We start from the raw sequence: 25,420 nt of genomic DNA on the forward strand, positions 1-25,420 counted from the left end.
CAGCTACCCAGCTGCCCCCCCCTAACTTTTTCTTTAAACAAAAAATAGTGTGAATTTAATAGTTAACCAACAAACATGTTTCATTATACATAGAGGAATGAAAAAGAGCATTGTATATGAAACTGGTACAATTTACTTTGAAAAGTTATATTAAACTTAGCAAAATATTTTTTTAAATGTCAGTTTGTATCCTCTGGAACTTTTTCTTCTGTGTAGTGTTGTTTTTGTTTTTGTTTTTTTAAACGATTACCTTCCTTCTTAGAATTAATGGTATATATTGGTTCCAAGGTGGAAGAGCAGTAAGGCTAGGTAATTGGGGTTAAGTGGCTTGCCCAGGGTCACACAGCTGGCAAGTGTCTAAGGTCACATTTGAACCCAGAATCTCCCATCTCCAGGCCTGACTCTCAATCTACTGAATGACCAGCTGTCCTATTGTGTACCTTTTTTTTTTAAACTCTTACCTTCCACCTTAGAATCCTTACTCTGTATTGGTTCCAAGGCAGAAGACTGCTGAGGGGTAGGCCATGGGGGCTAAGTGACTTTCCCAGGGTCACACGGCTAAGAAATATCTAAGGCCAGATTTGAACTCAAGTCCTCCCATTTCTAGTCTTGACTCTCAGTCCACTGAGCTACCCAGCTGCCCCTACTATGTAGCTTTTTAATGTTTTATTTGCCCCCACCCCCACCTTACATCTCCATCACTTCCAATTCCTCTGCACTCAGTATCCCAAATATAAGCTTATCCCAGCTGTCTTGGTCTCTCTGATATTTTCCTCCTACTCACACAGAGTAAGTCCCCCCATTCTGTTAAGCTTTAAAGCAGTTCTCCCATCTGTCCCCAGGAGGGAATAGCTGGCTATGCTCCAGGGTCAAGTGACAAGGAAGCAGATTGGTGAAGAGGGGAGGAGAAGGGGCCAACCAAGTCAGACACTGTTTGTTGGCTGAGTGAGGCTTTGTGTTGTTTTTTCCTGGACCCAAATGAAAAAGGCTGCTTGAAGAAGTCAGAAAAGAGCATTTGGATTCCAACAGTTCTTTCTTTAGCTGTGGCTAGGAGATCATCTTATTTCAACAGCTCCATTTTATAGAAGGGGAAAATGGAGACCCATTGAGGGCATTGAGGGCAAGTGGCTCGCTTATCCAAGGTCATCCACAGAGTCCAGAGCAGAGCTGGGATTGGAACCTCTGGTCCTCTGGATTCAAATTCATGTTTCTTTACACATTTTTGCAAACTTAATATGGTGTTGACCATTTACTCCAGAGTGCTGCTTAAGGAAGAATCCTGAATAGATGTTCCAGCACTCTACTACGTTTTCTCCTCTCCACCCTGTTTCCATCTTTACTTGTTGAAGCGTTCAAGGGTGCTCTTGGTAGGGCCTGCAGAGCCTCCTGGGGACCACTGGGAATGGGGATCTGTGCATTTCCCCTATAAAACTTACTGGATAAATTAGTTCACAGGAAAGTGCTAATGTGTTCGTCTTTCTAGGGATTTTAATGCAAGATTTCATAAAACCTTGGCCCCAGTAATTTACTATTTTCAGTTTTCTGTAGACATTTCAAGTCCTGCTGTTGGGGTGATGGAGGGGCTGTGGGGGGGTACCTTGAAGTTGGGAGAAGAGCCTTATATCGATGCCCTTCTAGCTATAGTCTGTAAAGTAGATAGGTCTTCTGAGTCCAGATTCAGCTCTTCCCATTGTGCCACACTGCTTGGCCATGTTCCAAATATCCCAAGCTACTTTGGATTCTGTCTGGACTGGCCTGCCTGTCTCTTTCATTTAGAGCTGGGTGTGCTTGTGTCCTGCCCTGTCAACCATGTATGAGTCTTCTGTCCGGGGGCTACTTTAAATTTTGGTTGTAAAGACTTTAATGGTGTAGTTAATAGTCACTTAAGCTCCCTAGAATCATGTAAAACCATCAGGCTTATGTAAAAGGGAGCTCTGGCTTCCCTCAGTTTTCCCTCCGCTTTGACTCACTGTTCAAAATTTGGAATCTCCAGAAAGCTGAGGACCCTTATCTTGTCTCTGCTTTCTCTAGCTTTGTCTTTAAAATCTTGTCTTTAGGGCAACTGGGTAGCTCAGTGGATTGAGAGCCAGGCCTAGAGACAGGAGGTCCTAGGTTCAGATCCGGCCTCGTGTGTGACCCTGGGCAGGTCACTTGACCCCCATTGCCTACCCTTAACAATCTTCTACCTATAAGTCAATACACAGAAGTTAAGGGTTTAAAATTAAAATCTTGTCTTTAAAGCCATCCTTCATTTTGTCACTGCATTGCAGAATCTGGGAAGGAGAGAGTAAATCCTAACTATCTCAAAATGTAGATAATAACAGCCACTATCTCCCAAGGTTTTAGAAGACTAAAATGAGATATTTCTAAAGTGCTTTGTATACTTTGAAAGTACTATATAGGGGGCAACTGGGTGGCTCAGTGGGTTGAGAGCCAGGCCTAGAGATAGGAGGTCCTGAGTTCAAATTTGACCTCAGATACTTCCTAGCTGTGTGACCCTGGGCAAGTCACTTAACCCCCATTGCCTAGCTCTTACTGCTCCAACATATAGTATTGATTATAAAATGGAAGGTAAGGGTTTATTTAAAAAAATGATAATGATGGTGATGATGATTAGGAGTCTGATTTGCTGCTGATAATGGGGAGGATGATTTTAAGAAACAGTGTCCTGATAAAGAAAATTATTGACTGGGTGGATCTAAGTCATCTTCAAATATTTCAAGAGCTGTCACCTGAAAGAGTAATAAAACTTGTTTTGCTTAGGATAAAACTAGGGAAATTGTCTACAGGTGGAAATTGTAGAGACACAGATTTAACCTCATCCTTTTTTTTTTTTTTTTTTACCCTTGCCTTCTGTTCTAGTATCAATTTTAAGAAGAAGAGCAAGGGCTAGGCAATTGAGGTTAAGTGACTTGTCCAGGGTCACACAGCTAGGAAGTGTGAGGTCAGATTTGAACCCTGGTCCTCCAGATCCCAGGCCTGGTGCTCTATCCACTGTGCTACCTAGCTTCCTCTGATTTAGTCTTATCTTAAGGGAAAACATCCTCACATTTAGAGCTGTTCAAAAAGGAAATGGGCTGCATTGGGAGTAATGTTTCCCCTCTCCCCTGTAGGCTTGCAGTACAGGCTGGATGTGTTGGAGAGGGCCTTGTTCCGGAGGGCTTGACCCAGATAGCCTTGGCGCTCTCTCCTAGCTGGGAGCCTGTGACTTTTTCTGTGGCCAGAACCTCTCATGTGTAAAGTAGGATCAATGATACTCACAGTCTCTACCTTCTAAGACAGTTGTGACAAAAGCACCTGGTAAACCTGAATGCTCTCTACAATTGGCGGTTATTGTGATTGTTTCAATTTAAAAAACTCTTTTTTTTTCCTCAAAAATCTCCTGAGTGCTTAGCCCTGGGCCAGCTCCCAGCAGGCCATCAGGAAGTAGTTCTTGCCTCAAGGGCTGGCTACCTGCTGTTACCCTGGCCATAGAGCCCTGGAATTATGGAGAATTAGTGTTCCTCCCTGCAGGGCTCCTGTTTACAGAGAACAAAACCAAACTTGTGGCACTGCGGCTCTGAAAAAGGTGGTGGGTGGACAGTCTCCCTCTGGGTGCCCAGCCTCCTTAGCCCTTCCTGTGGGCTCTGGGTAGGGTGGGGAGCCAGGCCAAAATCCAGCTTTTATTTCTGACTCTTCCACCGTCTCCAAAGTGGCATTGAGTGTCTGACGACAGCCATTACCAATGTTTTAGGAATCGTGCTGCCACTGTGTCTGCCAGCCTGGAGAAAGGAGGTGGGCCTCTTCCTCCTCCCTCCTCCCCACGTGAGTTCCTGTCCCCTGCCCCCCAGCAAAAACAAAGGAAACTGGACCAGTCCTTTTAATAAGGTCTGGAGCCAGCCCTAAAAACAGTCTGCGAGTATTAATTCAGCTCTATAAAGAGAAAGCTCTTTGTAGTCTAGAAAAAATAGCAGATATTTATATAGCTCCCTAACCTTTAGAAGGAACTTGATCTTCTATACATCACCCCCTGGATCCTCACGGGAGGTAGTGCTACAGGCATTATTACCCCCACTTTATAGATGAGAATCCTGGGACTCAGAGATATTACGTTGCTGGTGTTTCCCAGCTGGTGTGAGAGAGATTTGAACTCCTGCTTCTCCTCACTCCCAGTTACTCTGCCAGAAGTGAGCCTTTTGTGGCTTATAAGCTGATAGGATTTCAAGAATTTGCAAAGCTTTTATAGCTCATTTTTTATCTCATTTGTGATCTTCACAACAATCCTTCGAAATGATGGAGAGAGAGAGAGAGACACAGGGAGGGAGGATAAATTGGAGGTACTCTTATTAGAGGGAGGGCACTAAGATTAAGGAGGCCTGGAAAAGGCTCCTTACAGAAAATGAGCCTTCAGCTGAAACTTGTAGGAAACCGGGAGGCTGGGAGGTGAGAGAGAACAGGGAAAATGAATGAAGGCAGGAGATGGAGTGTCTAGTTAAAGGAACAGCAAGTAGACCATTGTCATTGCATTGCAGAGTACTGGTGGGGGGAGAGTCGGTGAGGTGGATGAGAAAAGGCTAAAGCGCTTTTGGATGCTGAGCATTAGAATTATAGGATTTAGATTTGAAAAGACCTTAGAGACCAGCTATCCCAATCCATTTATTTTTTAAATGTGGAAACTGAGACCCAAAGAGATTAAATAATTTGTCTGAAGTAATAAGGTAGTGTGTGAAAGTCAGCACGGTGTCACCGATTGCATCCATCATCTCCTGGGGTTGTTCATATTAGCTGTGGGACCTGGAGAAGTCGTTGCTTTGGGTGACTCCAAGAAGACTGTTCACTGCCTCATCAAGGTGGCATGACTTGCTCAAGGCCACACAACTGGTACGTGTCAGATTGGGGTGGAAACCTCAGCCTCCTGCTTCCCAGGTCTAGGATGTCTTCACTACTTCAACTTATTCTTGTCATTAGCCCAGGGTGGGACTACAGTGGCGTAAAGAAAGATTGACGGGGAATGATGATAACAATAATGACAATAATAATAATAATTATATATTGCTTTGAGGTATACCTCTGCTTTACTATGCATCTCTCTATTTGATCATTCCCACAACCTGTGAGGGAGGTGCTAGAAGAATTACTGGTGTGGCTGGGTGATGAAGAGAATAGAACTTTGGGTGTTTAACACCTGACTTCAGATCCTGCTGTGCACCCTACCTATGTGACCCTGGGCAAGTCACTTTAATTTTTTTCTGCTTTAGTTACCTTATCCATAAAATGAGGAGAATAATAACACCTCTCTCCCAGAGTTATTGAAAGAATCAAATGGAATGATAAACTTATAAATCTTCCAGTATAAATGCTCGCTGTTATTATTTAGCTTCATTTTACACAAGAGGAAATTGAGGCTCATAGAGGTTAAGTGACTTGTCCATGAGTCAAATATCTAATAAATGTTGGGGTCAAGGTCTGAATCCAGGGTTCTTTTGATTCCTAGCCTAGAATACCTTCCATACTGTTTGTTTTATATTAATCCTGTTTCATTCAAATGGTCTTGAACCCCTTTTCTTTCAGCAGCTAGTCTCCCCCCCTCCAGACTCCTACCTCCTTCCTCCATCTGAAATCCAGGCTGCTGAAATTGGCTCTCCTAGGTTTGAATGCACCCTCAGTTTCCATTGATGGAAATTTTCCCACACTTAATGGAATGATCTAACAATATGGGAGAGTTCTCGTAAAGTTTAAAGGGGCGACTCATTGAGTGTGAGAAGGTATAAGGTGCTATGTCAATCTGGAGGGCCTGGGTGAGGACAACTTTTATTTTTAATCAAGACCAAAGGAGAGGCTACTTACATTACTGGGAAGGGAGGGAAATAATGTATTAAAATTTGTGAAATGCTTTATATAAGTGATATATATTTTGCAGTACACCAATTCCAACTTTGAATTTTAGACCTTAGTCCCCAAACACCAATAACAAATAGATTTGAGGATCAACAATGCCCACATTACAATGCTGCGTGTGATCCAGAATGTGCCTGGGACTGGAGTCCAAAGACCTAGCTTTGCCCTTAACTAGTTTCACGGCCATGAACCCATCATTTGGGTTTTCTGGGCTCTAGTTTCTGTGTCTGTAGAATAAGATATATGTAGTACCAACTTGAAAAGATTCTTCATGAGGAAAATGCTTGTGCTAAGCTAAGAAAAAAGCTAAGAATTTTTTTTACCAAAAAAAAAGTAGAGGGGACAAAGGAGGAAGAAAGACTAATTAAAAGATTCTCCATTGAGGCTTCACCACTTTTAGTCACCGCTGGCCAAGCAGAATAAAAATTCATATTTCCACTAGTGTGTGAGCCCTTCCAGTTTCTGGAGTGTTGCAAATACCTTACCTTCAGACTACAACTTGAATTAGCCTATTAACCTCCCCTTTTACTGAAAAACAAGAATTCTTCACAAAGGACAATTTCATTTTTGTGCATCAGTGTATCTGTAATTTAGCTGGAATGGAGGCAGTGTCGTATGAATAGTCTCATGACACCTGAGTTCTCTTCCTGGTTCTACCAGTAGCCTATATGATGCTGGACAACTCCTTCCCCTCTTTGATCCATGATTTTTGCATCTATAAAATGAGGATACTGAAGTGATCTCCAAGGACTCTTTGTACTTACGTGGTGTGTGGTGGCCCCCCAGCTGTGGCATTCAATGTTCTAAGACTCCTTTTAGCTCTGAGATGCTCTGATTTTAAGGCATGCTCTGTGGGAGGGTGGAGATGACTGTTGTATATGTTTGCTTCAGAGCTGACCTTCTGAGGATATTTTGGTTTTTTTTAATATTTTTATTTTTATTTTGAATATTTCCCCATAGTTACATGTTTCATGTTCTGAGGATATTTTGTAAATACTACTTCACAATATGAGAACTTTATCAATGTTTCCTTTATCTCTTTTCAGCATTCCTTGAAGAAAAGAGGAACTCGTTCACTTGGAAAAACAGAAAAAAAGGCATCAGTCCAGGTATTTATCTAGAGTTCAAGAAAGTATGATTTAGAAATCTGATGGCAGAAGTATGATTGGGAATTTCTGTTCTCTGACAGCCTCCCTCTTTCTCCCTTTTACCTCTTTGTAGCGCTCTTTCCTTAGCTACAAATGAATTCCTTTCACCTGTCCCACTCCCAGAGAGGCTTAGAAACCAAGTGCTGGAAAGGTGACTCTTCCTCACTAAGACTCACTTTTAAAAGGAATGGGCTTAAGGTTTTTATTAAGTATCCACTGGAAGGGCAGGGCATTACTGAATGGTAGGAGAGAAGCCAGAGAAACAATACACTTACCCCTGACCTCAGCATTATGTTTAAAGGCAGCTAATTTGGTCCTGCAGTCAGGAAGACATGAAATAAAATGCAGCCTCAGACACTTACTAGCTGTGCGACTCTGGGCAAGTCACTTCTGCTTGCCTCAGTTTCCTCAACCGTAAATAATAAAAGCACCTGTTTCCCAGGGTTGTTCTTGAGGGTCATGAGATAATCATATAAAAAAAAAGCTCAGTGCAGGGACTGTCACATTGTAGGCACTACGTTTACATTTATTCCCTCCCTTCCCCTTCTTCGTGGTGACACCAATGAAGGGGTTGGACCTGAATTGGAGACGAGCCTGTCTGCATCCATCCTAATATTGCATTCAGTACGCTTTCCTTCCTCTTGGACTCACTCAGCTGTATCATAGATCACAGCATAGAAATTAGCAGACTGTGAGTCCATTAACCTGAATTCATTTGAGAGCAGAGATTCTTTTGTTAGGAGTACATTGGGTTGGGTTGGGTTTTTTTTCCCTTTTTTTTTTTTTTTTTAAAATAATTTTCTCAGCAATCATCATTGCATTCCAGATGCAATAGGTGCTAAATATTAACTTGTTGGTTCACTCATTTATTTATTGAAAAACTCTTACCTGCAACCTTAGGATCATAACTATATATTGGCTCCAAGGCAGAAGAGCCGTAAGGGCTAGGCAATGGGGGTCAAGTGACTTGCCCAGGATCACACAGCTAGGAAGTGTCTGAGGCCAAATTAAACCTGAGGCTCTTTTTTATTTTTAATTCATTTTTTCAGTTACATGTAGAAAAAATTTTTAGCAATTATTTTCTGACATTTTAGGATTCAGATTTTCTCCCTCCCTCCCTTATTCCCTGCCACTGCCCCACCCCAGGCAATAAACAAATAAATATATATGTGTACACACACACATACACACACACACACACACACACACACACACACACACACACACACACACACACAGAAGGATTCTTTACCTTTTTCCCGTGTCCTGGATAGACCTCTTTGGGCAATGTGGTAAAAGCTTAGGGACCCTTTTTCAGAATACTACATAGAATAAAATACTAGGATTGCAAAAGAAATCAAAGATTAATGAAAATAAAGATGAAATTTTTTTCCCATCCAAGTTCAAGTTCATAGACCTCCTGAAATCTATCCATGGACCCCATGCTAATCTCTGCTCTAAATGAACCTTTTTTTTTTAACCATTATTTTTCAACTTGGAATCAATACTGTGTATTGGTTCCAAGGCAGAAGAGTGGTAAGGGCTAGGCAATGGGGGTTAAATGACTTGCTCAGGGTCACACAGCTAGGAAGGACTGTCTGAGACCAGATTTGAACCCAGGACCTCCCATCTCTAGGCCTTGCTCTTAATCCACCGAGCTACCTAGCTATCCCCCAAATGAACTCTTAAAGATCATCAAGCTCTAAAACCCAGGCTCCTATGATTAAAAAAAAAAAATTTTTTTTTTAACTTTCACCTTCTGTGGGAATTAATACTAAGCATTAGTTCCAAGACAGAAGAGTAGTAAGTGCTCAGCCATTGGGGTTAAGTGACTTTCCCAGGGTCACACAGCTAGGAAGTGTCTGAGGTCAGATTTGAACCTAGGACCTCCTGTCTCTAGGCCTGGCTCTCTATCCATTGAGTAACCCAGCTGCCCCCAGCCCTTGTGTTCTTAAGAACCATTCAGTATACATATAATTTGAGCCCTGCTACATGCCAAGTCCCGTGCTAAGTATCATGGAATCTACAAGAAAGTATAAGATAGGGATGCCCCTTGCCCTCAAAGAGCTCCCACTCTAAGGGAACCAAGAGGGATTTTAGAATAGCTTTACTAGGGGCAGCTTTACTAGTGGATAGAGAGCCTGGGCTATAGTGACCCTGGGCAAGTCACTTTACCCCCATTGTCTAGCCCTTACCACTCTTCTGCCTTGGGACCAGTACACAGTATTGATTCTGAGATGGAAGATAAGGGCTTTAAAAAAAAAAAAAGAAATGAGTTGCTATTGTTATTTTTTATGTAAAGTATTCTATTCTTCAAGTCACTTGATTTCTCTGTGAGCCTCATTTTTCTCCTCAGACAAATGAAGGGGGTTACTCATATCCCTTTTAGCTCTAAATCCCATGATCTTGTAAAATACCATTATCTCTTGATTTCTCTGACTAGACATAGTTGCCTATGTTGTAATTCATAGGATCTTGAGACAGAAGGGCCGTTGGGCATCGTCTAGTCTAGTAGTTCCCATCCTGTGTGCCAAGGATCCTTAGGAAGCCCCAGGAGCCCACGTGTATATGAATTACTGCCATTTTTATTTTTTGTATTAATAAAATATGTATTGTGACTCAGTATAATAAGTAAACAGATATACCTCCTGCAGGCATACCAGATTTCTCACATTTATTACAGTTTTTTAAATGCAGTAGATGCTTTTGCGATGAATAAAATATAAATTTTGAAAAAGATATAACAGTGAAAGGGAGCAATAAGGCCGTACTCTCCAGCATTCAAGTTTTTCATTGTTGTCAGGCTGCTTCATGTTGTGACTAGCATATGGGGGCCCCGAATTAATTGTCAGGGATGTGACTAGAGCTTTGACTGACTCATTTCTGACTCCCAGGGCTGACAGCGGGCCAGGACTGATACCTTCCCACCCAGATTTCTTTTGAGGCTTCTGTTCACATTTGGATCTTGTCCTATCAAAGCAGTCTTGGTATTTTTGAAAGTCCAGAAGTATCTCCCAAAACATGGCTCTCTGAGCATGGATTCCTCCCACATATCTTTTCTTTTCCTAACGATTCCCTGTGGTCCTCCACTAATTTTGCTCCTTTGCTAGCCCCTCCATGTATGAGTTCAGTGGCCTTTTCCAAGTTCATTTTCTCCAATTCAGAGAGTCTCTTCTCTCCTCCACTAGCTGGGGAGATGAGCCCCCTACTACTCTCAACACTTCAGATTCTGATGCAGTGCCAAGAGGGTTGCATTTGGAGTAAGAGGAGACTTGTGTTCTAATTCTGGCTCTGTCACTTACTACCTGTGTGTCCTGGATCAAATCACCTAGCCTCTTAGACCTCATAGGAAGGAGTTGGAGTAGATGATTTCTGAGGACCCTGGAGGCCCTCATCTCTGATCCTCTAGACTTAATGTTAAGAAGAGGACAAGATCCATGCCAGGTGGGATGCTATGGCTTGTTAGGTAAAGATGACTCCTAAAGGGGTTGAATAAAGAAGAATTGTAAAGATTACTAACCAGGCCTTTCCTGTTACAGATGAGGAAACTGATACCCAGAGAGACTTGTCCAAGGTCCTATGAGGTCTAGAAAAGAGTGGGTACTAGAACCTAAGCCTCCCGTATTTCAGAGATTTAGATCTAGAAGGGGATGTGGAGGTCAATTAGCCCAATCCCTTCATTTTTGCAGATGAGGAAATTAAAGCCAGAGGGGAAGAGTAACTCCTTAAGGTCACATAGTTAGTGGCAAAATACAGATACAAATCCAAGTAAATGGTCTGACTCTAAATCCAGTGTTCCTTCACAGCATCCTTTAGTCCTTCTATGTTCCAAAAAATTCTGGTGAACTGAAGTGCTTATACTTAGCAACATGGAGGGGAAGGAAGACCTAAATCCATCTTGAGTTGAAGGAAGGCCTAAATCCATCATGAGTTGAAGCTTGGAGTTGCTCATCTTGCCAACCCATGCACCTATTTCCAGATTTTTTTCTGGGAGGGGCAAAATTTTTTAACATTCATAGAAACTAAATGAATGAAAGGATGAATGACTATCTAGTGACCTTCAGGCTGCTTGGGTGAATTGATCAATTCATCATCTTTAAGTGCCTGCTATATGCTAGGTACCCTGATGCAGATAAAAAAAAGATTTGAACTTTGTCAGGTATTATATTTACCTATCTGTGTACATGCGTTGTTTCTCCTAGTAAACTATAAGCTCCTTAACGATAAGGATTGCTTTAGTTTAATTTTATTTTTTGTTTTTAGATTCCTAGCACTAAGAACCCGGACTTATATATGGTAGGTTTTAAATAAATGCTTTTTAAATTGATTTCAATAGTGAGAAAAGTCATGAGTGGTTCAATGTCCAGGTGGAAGGAAAATTTCAAAAGTGCACAGAGAATACAGATATGGAATGACAACATAGCTTAATTATTTTTTAAATTAACAATTAAATTATTTTTCCTCAGTCCCTGAAAAGATTCACCTGTTTATATAAGAAGACTTGGGCCTTGACTTCAAGAAGTTTACCCTTTAATAAGACAAACTTAGAGGAAACAAGTAAGAATAAAAAGAAAATAGCCATAGTGTAAATTGTAGCTAGGGGCCTAGGAATGCAAAACTGGGAAATCACTGTTTATGTGGTGAAAGGTTAGTGGGAGAGCTTCCTGGAAGAAGTGAGTCTTTTGTGCTTTGGGCTTGGCACTTCAGAATCTAGAGATTTTCCCCATAGCCTTTGCCAGAGAAACAGGGATATCTTAGGGTCTTGAAGTTTGACAGTCTAAACTGGCCTCATATGGTAAAGACCACAGGAGTCAAGTTGCAGAATTTACTCACTCAGTTAGCATAATTCAAGATCTTTAGAAGGTACTCCCTTTTTCCCCCAATCCAATGACTAGCAGACTTATATATCTTCTTCTTTCCTGATTCCTGTCATTTAGAGTCATTGCCTTGAAAATCCCCTTTCCTTACTCCTACTTCCCATTCACTATCTAGGTCGGTCCTACTATTTTCTACTTTCCATCCTCCTTTTCCATCATATGCTCTAGGAGCCCTGCCCTATCATTAGAGAATTCCCCTTTATCCAGGACTTTTCTCACACTTTTCTGCTTCCCTGTACTTATATATTGAAATTCCTAAATAAAAAGACAAGGGGTTGGATTGGAAAGGAAGTCTGAGCCAGGCACTAAGCTTCTTGAGAAAAAAGGCAATAAGACCAGGAGATCAATAGATCACATCAATAAGGATCAGGTCAAAATGATATAGATGGATATCAGCACCTAGAGATGTTGCTTCCATGATGGTGGGAGGAAGGTCAGAAAACCTATCCCTGTTACTGGTTCAGTTTGTCAAGAGACATAAAATAAGGAGCCTCTCAGAATGGAGACAGATGAGCTGTCTTCTAGAGAGAACCAAAAATCTGGTCTGATCATGGAAGCAGGATTTCATAAATCCCAGGAAATGGAAGATGTGTCCCCTTGAAAACCTCAGCCTTCCATCCATTCCTTGATTCCCAACTTTGACCTTTATTCCCACTTCAATCAGCTACAAGAGAGGACCCATGTTCAACCATACTTTGTACCATACTTTCTCTTTGCTCTTGTGCTCTGAAATTCCTTTCCTGATCTCTTATCCCTCCTTCTACTTCATTTATCTTAAACTAGACTTCATCTCATTCAGACCTTCTATCCCTCCCTTTTCTCCCATCATCCATGTTCTTGCCTCATTTTCTTCCTTTTATATAGTTTTGTCTCCGAAGTGACCATTTTAGATCTATAACTGGATCAAGATCCAGTTGCTCCATGTGATTTGGGGCATAAGATCAAGTTGAAATGTAGGTAACGAAATGGCCTTCAAGTCAGAAAGACTCGGGTTTTAATTTTCTCATCTGAGGCATACCACTTGGGTCACCCTGGGCAAGACATTCAAACATCTCAACAGCCCAGGCATCTTTCTAATGTTGCAAGTTGCAAAGTGGAAAGCAATTTACTTTTGTAGGGGGAATTTCCTCACTAGAAATGTTAATGAAATTATGGGTTTCTCCCTATCCCTCCCCCCCACCACCAAAAAAGCTATCAGAAAGAGGTCGAAAAGGCCTATAAACCACCCAGTTAGTATAGGGCAAAAACAAACGGCCATCTTTCCAGGCATAGGACTATAGTAGCCAAGGACAACATCAGCTTTGTTTATAAAATCTTACAGAGAAGATTATGGAAGATTATCAGAAGTATTGCCCCATAAGGCAAATGTGATTGAGGGAAGGAAACAGTCTATAGAAAATTTGATGAGATATTCAGTTAAATCAGATCATCCTTGAGAGCTCAGCTAAGTCATGTCATCCTGAGAGCATTTTAAGGATGAAAGTGAGTAGAAGATAAGAAATAGATGAAAAAATGGGAAAGATCTGTCAAGATATCTACAACAAATAGCGATAACAGGATGGATTTCAAGAAAGACTAGGGCTAGACATCCAGTCTGAGAGTCATTTGCATTTTAATAATGCTAATAATTTAATAATTTATTAAGTGTCTACTATGTCATATACTCAGGCTACAAATATAGTCAGTTCTGCTATAATTCAGCATATATGTTCCCAGAAAGCACTGAGCTATGCAAAATCCCACAATAAAAACCGCAGAATTTATGGGGAAAATGGGGTTAGGAACACAACACTCAAAAACTTCATCAGTGACACATAAAAAAAAAAGATAAGAACCTAATGAAAATCAATATTACAATTTTATATTTGTTAAGTGGTTAGAAAATACAGAAATACTCCAATAAATAATGACCATTTCTGTGTCCTCAGACTGCTGGTTCGCCTATGTCTGAGCTTCACAAGCAAGTTGGGCAGATCAAAACCAAACTCTGGGCATGATAGAAGGGGGTGGATAGTGGGAGTGGTTCAGACCAATTCCTACTGTACCAGGAGATATATAATAAATATGGCTGTAATTTACCTTGGCAAAGATCTGTTCTGATCATGGAAACAGGCCTCAAAAGGGTTACAGCTTGTGCGGAGTTGTGAAACGTAGTTTTCTGCATTCTCATTGTTCTGCGTGATGCTAAGATGTTCCCAGTAATCCTGGAACAAGTTGGCATTTTCAAAATATGCATCATAATAGAACTGACTACACAAAAGACAGAAGGTCCTTGTCCTCCAAGATTACATTCTAATAGGAGTGAGGGTAGGGGATGCATCATGACCCTAGATGATTAAATACAAAAAAAAAATTAAAAAAAATATATATATATATAAGATAAATGTAAGGTGACAGAATTAGGAGAATTAACCTCTCTGGAAATAGGAAAGTCCTCTTGGTGGAGTCATGCAAGCCAATCCTTGAAGGGAACTAGGAGTTCCAAGAGGCAGAGGTGGAGGGGAAAGATTCTAGCTATGGGAAATAACCTGTGCATTTGATAAATTAACCCCATAATAAAAATAACCCATAAATTTGATAAATAAACCCATAAATAAAAAGAGCATTAGAAAAGTACCAAACAGATTGTCTGAATCTGCTTTTTTTTTTTTTATTTTAAACCCTTAACTTTCTGTGTATTGACTTATAGGTGGAAGATTGGTAAGGGTAGGCAGTGGGGGTCAAGTGACTTGCCCAGGGTCACACAGCTGGGAAGTGTCTGAGGCTGGATTTGAACCTAGGACCTTCTGTCTCTAGGCCTGGCTCTCAATCCACTGAGCTACCCAGCTGCCCCCCTGAATCTGCTTTTTTAATACTCCTGAATAAACCACCCTGAAAGGAAGGCAGAGAATATTGCCATTTTACATATGAGAAAACTGAGAGGAAGTGACTTCTCCGAAGGCTCATAACTCATAGCTGAGCTGAAAGACTGGCCACCAAGCTGAATGTAGTTCTGCTGTTAACATTGTTGGGCTTCTTTAATTCTTTGTTTATTTCTGTCTTTTAGGAGGACAACGCAGATTTGAAGTGTCAGTTGCATTTTGCCAAGGAAGAGTCGGCCCTGATGTGTAAGAAGCTGACTAAATTAGCTAAGGAAAATGACAGCATGAAAGAGGAACTGGTCAAATACAGGTCTCTGTATGGGGACTTGGACAGCTCTTTGTCTGTGGAAGAGCTGGCTGACTCCCCTCATTCACGAGAGGCCGAGTTGAAGGTACATCTAAAGCTTGTCGAAGAAGAGGCCAACATCTTGAGTCGACGGATCGTTGAGCTTGAGGTAGAAAATCGGGGGCTGAGAGCAGAGATGGAAGACACCAAAGGGCAGGGGGAAAAGGACTACATTGGCCCTGATATCCGATTTGCTTTTTCTTCCACGAACTGTGGGGAGTCTGGGGAGAGCCTGGCTGAGCTGAGGAGACATCTTCAGTTTGTGGAGGAGGAAGCGGAGCTCCTGCGAAGGTCTTCTGCTGAGCTGGAGGACCAGAACAAGCTTCTCATGAACGAGCTGAACAAGTACAAGTCAGAACACGACCTGGATGTCACCCTGTCTGAGGATAGCTGCTCAGTGATCAGCGAGCCATCTCAGGAGGAGCTGGCCACAGCCAAGATCCAGATCAGCGAGCTCAGTGGGAAGGTAAAGAAGTTGCAGTATGAGAACCGGGTCCTACTGTCCAACCTGCAGCGCTGCGACCTGGCCTCCTGTCAGACCATGCGACCCATGCTCGAGACGGATGCTGAGGCTGGGGATTCTGCCCAGTGCATCCCCACCACCCTGTGGAGAGAAGTGCCCATTGGGGGAGAGAATAGTAATCTAGGCCACCCTGAGCGGACAGTGGACAATGGCGTCCCAAAGCTGCCCGACACCCACCTCACTAAGCTCTTTAAAGCAAGAGACCTGGAAGCTTTGCCTGGCATCAGGGACCAGGCTGCCCTGGTCAGCAAAGCTATCGATGTGTTGATTTCAGATGCCAATGGCTTCATATCCAGCCTCAAGCTGTGCCTGGACAATGACTGTGCAGACCTCGTGTTGAATGAGTCCCTGGATAACAGTGAGAGCCCCAGCGATTCCAAACTTATCAATATTATCTTCATGAGGCTTGGCCTCCTGCAACAGGAGCTGAACACGTTCATGAGGAAAGTGGATAGCATCGGGGACTCTTTGAAAGAGTCTACAGAAACCTCTCTGCCAACCCCAGGAACCCAGGACTCCTCCAAGGAAGTTCTGGGCAAAGAACATGGCTCTGACTTCCAGGTAAGACTAAAGTCATTCTTTTTTCCTCTCAGGTGGGACATATTCCTCACCAAAATGACAGGTTTCTTTGCCATGCTAACCTTTTCTGCTTTTTTAATGAAACCTAAACCAATTTACATTCAGCCTTCTCTTTCACCCTCCTGTTCCTTTACAGGGAAATGTGATATACTAAACACTCTATACTATGGTACCACCAATGGTTTGATAGTACATGGATGTTGTCCAAGCTGGAAGGGCATGATGGGGGCATTCAACTACTCAATGAATATCCATGGAATATAGTGGAAAGAATACCATGTTGGGATTAGGAATACCTAGGGTCAAAATCTGACTCTCCAATTTATTTCTGGTGTGTCCTGAGGCAAGTCCATTCCCCTCTCAGGGCCTCAGTTACCTCCTATAAAATGACAGGATTTGGGCTAATCTTAGGGTCCTTCTACTACAGATTCTGTGATCTCATAGTCCTGTTCCCTGAGCTCCTCATTTGTGTCTGTAGTAGGTCTTCCCCTGGAGGAACTAATAGTTTGATGATTAAGATGCTGGTTGTAATTTTGAAATGGGACAAGGCTGCATGTAGGTAGTAAACTGTTCCGTGCTAATGGGCACTTCAGAGAAGGGAGAGGTTATGGAAAACAAGGAAAGTTATGGAAAGAAGGCTTCCTCCAAGAGGTTGGGCTTGAGCTTGGCCTTGAAAGGCCTATGGACAGGAGGTAAGAGGAGGGCGATGCATTGCATGTGGCATCTAGGGTAGAAAAGCTGAAAGGAAGATAGCATGTTCAGGAGAGACACACCTGACTGGAATGAGCAAAGTCTGAAGAAGTGAAATGAAGGGGCTATGTAAAGCCCTTCCTGAGTGAGGGAAGCCTTGCTTGTCTTTGGAGTGATCAGTGCTAGCATACCCTCTTCAGCATCTGGATTCCTAAAATCTTTACACTGAGGCTCTTTGCCTGGGGACCCAAAGTGGTCTGAACTCCCTTGCTTCTCTAGCCCTAGGCGCCTGCTGTCTCCTGTCTCAGGGGCACTTTGTACCTCAACGCATTTGTTAAAACTCATTCTAAGCAAATCCTCAGCTCCAAAGCAGTGCCCTGGCATTCCATGTCTTTAAGCAGACATTTTTTTTCTTTTTTTTTTTTTAACCTTTACCTTCCGTCTTGGAGTCAATACTGTATATTGGCTCCAAGGCAGAAGAGTAGTAAGGGTAGGCAATGGGAGTCAAGTGACTTGCCCAGGGTCACACAGCTGGGAAGTGTCTGAGGCCAGATTTGAACCCAGGACCTCCCATCTCTAGGCCTGGCTCTCAATCCACTGAACTGCCCAGCTGCCCCCTAAGAAGGCATTTCTGTAACACCTCAGAGCACTCTATTCAGCACTAGCTACACTGGATAACACTGAGCTATCCCCTGATTATTCTTCTGGGGATCATAACATGCATCTGTGAGAAAGTTAGCCAAAGTCCAATGTGCAGATGATAACTTTGGGAACAGGACAAAACTCTCAGGCCTTTAAGGAGCTGAATCTTGGCACCTTGACCTGTTTGGGTTAACTCATTATAGGATGAACCAATTAACTGGCATTTACTGAGCCCCGACTCTTTGCCTAGCAATGCACTCTTGGAGCGTTAAGCCTATGCTCTCGGGGATCTTATAAATTTCTTAGAAAGACATGACTAACAAAGGACCAGTCAGAAGTACCAGAGAAGACAAGGTCCAGTGTTCAGCTCTGGGTCTCTAAATGTTCCTGAAGTTCAGATCTGAGAAAAGTTAATGAAGGCTTGAATAGTAGAGGCAGACTTAACAAAGGAACTAGGTCACATGAGTTGGGCAAGCAAAGAGGGAAGGAATTAGTTAGAATAGAAATATTATGCCATGGATGCCCTAATGCAAGATTTCTTAAACTTTTTTATATGTCATAGACCCCTTTGGGCAGTCTGGTGAAGCCTGTAGACCTCTCAGAGTAATGTTTTTAAATGCATGAAATAAATACATCGGATTATAAAGGAAATCAATTACATTAAAATACAATTCATTATCAAACTTTGTTTTAAAGGTTCATTGATCCTAGGTTAAGGACCTCTGCTCTAATGGTATGAAGGAATTCATGTAGATTTCTAAGTAAACACCTAGAATTTCTAAGTCATCATCTTTAGTCATTCAATAGACAATCAACATTTCTAGAATAGAAATCAGCATTTGTTAAATACATAATATGTGCTAGGTAGCTGAAGATAAAGAGACAAAAATGAAATGGTTCTTGCATTCCAGGAGCTCACATTCTGTTGGAGTCGTCTAGGATTTAAAAGAGCTGGGCCCTGTCCTCATGGAGTTTTTAGCCTTGTTTGGGGATTTCAGGCAAATACAAATAACTTTAATACCTAACCATGCATGGCCAGTGTACTGCTAGGTATTAAATGGTACATACAAGTCATCAATGAGAACCTGCACGTACTCTTCATCCCTTCTCTCAGCTCCCAGGGCCACCCACCTAGTATAGACCTTCATCATCTATTGCTTGGACTATTGTAACGGCCTCCTAATTGGTTTCCCTGTTATAAGCCCCTTTTGTCTTCAATCTGTCCTCCATAAAGCTGCCAAAGAAATATTCCTAAAGCTCAGGTCTGATCATATCAGTCTTCTACTCAAAAAATTCCAGTGGCTTCTTATTGCCTCTAGGATAAAGTACAAAACTCTTTTGCTTGGCTTTTAAGTCCTTCATATGGGCTCAAACCCATCTTTCCAGGTTTATTATATAAAATATGTTGTATTTTATATAATATAATATAAATATATTATACTTATATAATAAAATTATATTTTAACACCTTCCTCGAACTCTATGGGTTGTTTTTTAAAAAAACCCTTATCTTCCTTAAGTATCAGTTCCAAAGCAAAAGAGCAGTAAGGCTAGGCATTTGGGGTTGAGTAACTTGTCCAGGGTCACCCAGCTAGGAAGTATCTGAAGCCAGATTGGAACCCAGGACCTCCTGTCTCCAGGCCTGGCTCTGTACCCACTGAGCCACCTAGTTGCATCTTATGTACTCCATATTTTAATCAAACTGGCCTACTTGTTCCTAAAATAAAACATTTTGTCTCCTGCTTGCCTTTGTGCAGGCTAGCTTCCAGGCCTGGAATCCACTCCCTCCCCATCTCTGAGTCTTGAATCTTTAACTTCCTTTGAAATGTAGCTCCTGAGCCACCTCCAGCTTGAAGCTGGTTGTTAAGGCCCTTCTGCCCTCCCTCATCCCAGTTACTTTGCATTTACTTAAATGCATCCTGTTATTTCTCCTGAGAGGGCATGAGCTGTTTCATTTTTGTCTCTGGATTCCCAGGGCCCAACAAAATTCCTGGCACATCATTGATACTTAGCAAATGTTTATTGGATAAATGAATGTATTAATTCAGTCAACAAACATGTATGAGTATTGCTATGTGCCAGGCACAATGATAGGATTGAGGGGGGCTTACGGATACAGGGGTACATTATAGTAGGAAGAGTATACTGAATTTGGAGTTAGAGCTACAATGCTACTTCCTGCCTGTCCCAGCTTTGGCAAATTACTTCTCTCCAAGCCTTGCTTTACTCATCTCTCAAAGGGACTAGATGACCTTTGAGGCCCATCTGATTCTAATTCCTATGTGCTATTCTCACGAGTGAAGACACGGTCTTTGTCCCTTGAGGCTCCCTAAGACACACACAGAGAACATACCAGATAGCCTACCCCAGCTCCCTGTTCCCCCAGCCCACACATCTGAACCACAGAGCCATAGGATGCACATTGAACCGCAGCTTCCCTATTGTCACAGTCTCTTAGACACTTAGACCGGAGACAGGTACCAATGAAAGTTCATCCCTTCTCCACAGTGCCCCCCAGTTCTAAAAGCTACCTCTGTAGAGAAGGAAGGTGCTTTTCTTCCTCTCCCAAACTGTGTGAATGGTCAAAGAGGCAATAGTGTACAGAGCACTAGACCTGAAGTCAGGAAGATCTGGTGTCAGACCCTTACTGGTTCCAGGACCCTTCACAAGTCACTTCTTTTCTTTTGCTTAAAAAAAAAAAAAAAAAAAAAAAAAAAAAAAAAAAACCTTACCTTCTGTCTTAGTATCATTTCTAAGACAGAAGAGTGGCATGGGTTAGGCAATTGAGGTTGTTATGTGATTTGCTTAAGGTCAGACAGATAAGAAGTGTCTGAGGTCAGATTTGAACCCAGGTCTTCCTGATTCCAAGCCTGGTGCTCTATCTGTTGTCCTACCTGACTGCCCCAAATCACTTCATTTCTATGAACCTAGATTTCCTAATCTGTAAAATGAGAATAAGCATATCTACCTTACCAAGTTGTTAGGATTAAAGGAGAAAATAGGTGAAAAGTACTTTGAAAGGATTAAAATGATGTATAAATGTCAGCTTTTATTATTATAAATAGAATAAGATTGCCTATTTTGTCATCTCTTTCTCCAAGAGACAGGTCTTAACTAAATCAAACAAGTAGTGGGATCAGTTGAAAATAGAAGAATTCTTGTAGCTCAAAAGAGATTTTAAAAAAAGCCAAAAGTGCAGAGAGTTGGGCTTTCCCTTTCAATAGGTCCAAGAGAAAGATGGACTGAGGGATCAAGTACAGCGTCATTTCCTGAGAGTAGTGCCTCCTTGTGCCCTAGTTTCCCTTCCCCTGCATGATAACATATTAGTGTTGCACATTCCCCCCCCCCAACCTTTTTTCTTTTTCCACTCTCTTTTTCCTCTTCTAATCTCCTTCCTCCCATCAACTCAATTCCCTTATTTCCTGCACATCTTTTTTTTTTTTTTAAACCTTGTTTTCTTCACTTTTTTGTGCCATATTGGGGAACCTTCTCCTTCCTTTCTTCATCTTGTAGATTTTGGTGTTCTTGGATACCCATTGTTCTGTTTTTCTGGGTTATTCTCCTCACCCCTTTGATCTCCCAGCTCTTTTCGTTTGTTCTCATTGGTTTGCCCATGCATGCAGCCTGACTTTAGGGACCTGCCAGACTGGGAGCCCCGGGCCAGGGAGGCCTTCTGCAGCACTAGCAGCGACCTGGACCCCAAACCCGAACTCACTCGGAGCTACAAGACTTATCAAGCTGAAGACAATGAATCCTATGCCACTGAGGTGCGCCTGGGCCAGGGGGTCCTGGGAATGATTAGAGTAGACTATGCCAGGACAATCAGGTTAGGCTTTATAACGGGATTCTCTGGCAGTCCACAAAAGTCAGTCGATCAACACTTCAATCCAAGGGCCCCCAGTGTGTAAGTACTGTGTAACAATGAAATAATCCCTGCCTTCAAGGAGCTTACACCCCACTGAAGGAGACAGGACATAATTACATACAGAATAAATACAAAATAAATTAAAAGTAGTTAAAATACAAAGCAGTTTGGAAGGGAAGTCAGTAGCAATGGGGTGGGGGGGGATCAAGAAAGGCTTCATGGAGGTAGTGTTTAAGCTATCTTGAAGGAAGTAAGGGATTCTATGAGAAGGGAGGGTCAGGTTGTCCCAATTTCCCTCAATATGTTTCAAGTTATGCTGCCTTTCTCAAATTTATCATGGATCTTAGCAGGCTTCCTTAAGGTTTCCCTGTATAGACAAGTTGAGATCTAGAAAAATCCATGGCTAGCCTAAGGGATGTCTTTGGACTTGGGCTGGCTTTCAGGGGTCCCGTATTGCTCTGGGAAGGTTGGGTGAAATTCTCACTTCCGACACTTATGACTTGTTACTTTAGGCAAGTCCATTTAGTTCCCTGGCCCTTTTTTTTCTCTCATCTTTAAAATGAACAGGTTGGACTAAATAGCTTTGGAGGTCCCTTCCAGCTTTAGATCTATGATCCTTTGACCCTCCAGTTGGTTTGGTTTCCACTTGGGCTTAAGCCCTGGAGCTACTCACCTGTCTTAGAATCACTCCATCCTGGTGTTAGACCTGTAATAATTTCCTAGGGTGGCCTGCAAGGCCAATGCAGGTTTCCCAAATGTGTATCCAAATAGGCATATATTTTAAGGGTGTTCTGCATAGGGATAATCACTTTTTGAAGATGGCCATTTGTGTATGTTAATGGAATTCCAGCAAGGTGTAGTGGACAGAAAACAAGACCAGGACTGATAACATCTGAAGAAATTCCTGAAGAGGTCAATAGGCTGAAAGAGAGAGCAACGTGAATGGCATATTTGTAGTCAGTTAATCCTTTGCCTACTGATTTCACCTTTGCAACATCTCCTGAAATAGCCCCCTTCTCTCCTGACACTGACACCACCCTGATGCAGGCTCTCATCACCTCATGCCTGCATTGTTGCAATAGCCTGTTGGTGGGTCTGCCTACCTCAAGTCTCTCCCCACTCCAATCCATCCTCCATTCAACTGCCAAAGATATTGTCCTAAACGAACCACACCACTCCACTACTCAGTACTTCCTCAATTCCCAATTACTGACCTCCTAGCTTCCATTAGTCCTAACTGAAATTACACCTCCTACAGGAAGCCTTCTCCACCCCCTCTGAACTCCAGTGCTTCCCTTCTGTTAATTTTCTCCTATTCTATTTCTTGTTTGCTTTGAATATAGTTGTTTGAATGTTGTCTTCCCCTTTGGATTATAAGGTAGGGTGAAAGAAGTAGAGTTCTGACTTTACTCCTTCCTGACTCCCCTGGATCTTCCTGGGAAGGAAGACTTCAACAGAGCTTTGATGCTGTCTCTCATGGCAAGACTATAGTGAGCAGTATGCCTTGGTTCTAGGAGAACACTGGCACTCAGGTGCTCATGGCTTGATCCCAGTTAAACATGGTGGCTATCTCTGAGTCTCAGTTTCTTCTGAAAAACTGGGGTATTTTTCACAGGGTTGTTGTTGGGAAAATACTGGGTACATTTTAAAGTGCTATACAAATATAACATTTTTATCATCATATCATTCTCTAGATCAAAGAACTACAACTGGTACTCTCAGAAGCGCATGAGAGCCTTCGGGGCCTTCAAGAACAGCTCTCCCAAGAAAGGCAGCTGCGCAAAGAAGATGCAGAGAATTTCAATCAAAAAATCTTCCAGGTCTGTGAAGATGCCTCTTCTCCCTCAACCAGCCCCCAACCCCCTTTCCACAGCCTAAAGACAAAAGCTTTAGACTTCTAGGGAGCAAAGGGCAGAGTTATCTGGGCCATCTTGATCTTTGAGATGTAAATTAATTCTATTCAATGGCTACTAAGTACTTTCTGCAAAGATAGCTATTTCACTGATCTAGCTCTCAAGGAGAAAGCTATAGTATAGTGCAGTGATGGTGAACCTTTTGAGCACACAGAGTACTCTCTGTGCTCACCCCTGCTAGAAAGCCAGAGGGATTCTCTATCCACTGAGTCACCCAGCTGTCCTGATACAGTATAGTTCTCTTGGAAGTAAAAACAATCCTAGGGTCAGGTCATGTTCTTCCGATTACTAGCTATGACCTTGAACAAATTGCTTCACCTCTCTGGGCCTCAGTTTCCTCATCTGTAAAATGAGGAAGTTAGACTAAATTATTTCTAAGGCCCCTCCTGGATCTGATATTCTATGATTTTTGTTGTAATGGGGAAAAGATATGGAGAGAGAGAGAGAGAGAGAGAGAGAGAGAGAGAGAGAGAGAGAGAGAGAGAGAGAGAGAGAGAGAGTGTATATATAACTTTGCACAAAATAAACATGATAAATGCTTTCTCATTGAAAAATAAATCAGATGCAAAGCAAAGTAAGAAAGCTATCAAGGAGAGGTCCCAGAAAATGCTATGAAAAAAAGTGAGGTAGCACTAAAAGACATCACAACTCAAATCACTGCAGTGGCCAGTGTGGACCCTGGAGGGCTGATGATGAAACATACTTTCTTCCTATCCATAGAGTGGTGGTGATGGACTCCAGGTATGGAATGAGGCATCCAAGTCTTGGTCAATGTGTCAGTATGTTTTTTGTAACAGTATTTTCTTTCCTTTCCTCTCCCCACCCCCTACCCCCACTCCTTTTTTTTTAAGTATATATTGAATTTAATCAAATAGTTCTACATTGACCTACTTGACTGTCCTTTCTTAACTTTCTTTTGCTTTCTTCAATGTATTTTTTTAAATGTTTCGTTGAGGGGCAGCTAGGTAGCTCAGTGGTTAGAGTGCGGGTCCTGAGTTCAAATGTGGATTTAGATACCTCCTAGCTGTGTGACCCTAGGCAAGTCACATAACCCCAATTGCTCGTCTACCTTGGAACTCTGATAGATATTATCAGATTTAAGACAAGGGCTGTATTTTTTCTTTTTTATTAGTGCTTCCCCCCGCCCCCTTTTTTTGGCATTACTCCTATCATTAATGTCCCAACTCCCTTTCCCCACAAAATGCCCTACTTTATAACAATTAGTTATAATGAAGCAAAGAAATCACTACTTTGGCTATGTCTGAAAATGTCTATCTCCTTTTGCATCCCTACTCCATCTTCTCTGCCAAGAGGTGAGAAACATGCTTCATCATCAGGCTTCAGAAGACTTGATTGGTCATTGCATTAATCAGAGTTTGTTGTTTCTAAAAGTGATAAAGGCTGATATTATGAGGAAAACTAATATTTTATTTAGGCCCATGTTGATAGAATAAAATAGACCACGTGCCTGTAAAAATTTCAAATTGCCGCTTCAGCCAATGACGTTCCATACCTTCCCTACTCCTTCTATATTCCCCCGGGAGCGCGTTCAGGTAGCAAAGAGCCAGTCAAGCCCGACTTCCCAATATTTAAAGCTGGACTTTACCTTGAAGACGCCATCCAAAACAGGAAACCTTTTGGACCATGGAAAATGTCATTTTCCAAGTGTCCACAGGAAGTTTGTCATATATCTACATATCTTAAGGCTCAAATGAGCCCCAATACCTCTAAATGGTACCCCAGAACTTATTTAAATAACACAAGTTCTTAGGTTTTGCACAGTTGTTTTCCTTTGTAGTGTTGTGTAGTCATTCTCTAGTAAGCTTACTTCACTCTGCTTCACTGAATTTTCTTATGAGGGGGGATTCTATTATGATATGCTTGGGGGAAATATCAGCAATGTGTGACTTTTTAAAAAAAGGATCAACAAAATAACAAAAAATAGGGAGATCTCATTTTCAGTTGATGAGGGAGGAGATAGTGAGGGGATGTTTAATGGTCGTAGTAGCTTCAGAGCTGGTCTTTAAAGGAAGGAGGGAAGGACTTAAACAGATGGCGAAGGTTAGCAGGAAAGATGCAGTGTTAAAGTAATAGCTAGA

The 25,420-nt window shown here is 42.0% G+C and overlaps 1 protein-coding gene across 1 annotated transcript in view; it reads left to right on the forward strand.

Annotated features, from left to right (window-relative positions):
• Positions 1–25,420, forward strand: part of SOGA1 (suppressor of glucose, autophagy associated 1) — an 87,971-nt gene that overhangs the window by 31,786 nt on the left and 30,765 nt on the right. The window contains exons 3-8 of the mRNA XM_044664336.1: positions 6,924–6,986; positions 14,949–15,725; positions 15,795–16,193; positions 18,130–18,132; positions 21,167–21,310; positions 23,103–23,228. Of these exons, the coding sequence (XP_044520271.1) occupies positions 6,924–6,986; positions 14,949–15,725; positions 15,795–16,193; positions 18,130–18,132; positions 21,167–21,310; positions 23,103–23,228 (1,512 nt within the window). The remainder of the gene's footprint in view (positions 1–6,923; positions 6,987–14,948; positions 15,726–15,794; positions 16,194–18,129; positions 18,133–21,166; positions 21,311–23,102; positions 23,229–25,420) is intronic.

This window comes from Gracilinanus agilis, chromosome 2, assembly GCF_016433145.1.
Source record: "Gracilinanus agilis isolate LMUSP501 chromosome 2, AgileGrace, whole genome shotgun sequence".
NCBI classification, from domain to species: Eukaryota; Metazoa; Chordata; class Mammalia; order Didelphimorphia; family Didelphidae; genus Gracilinanus; species Gracilinanus agilis.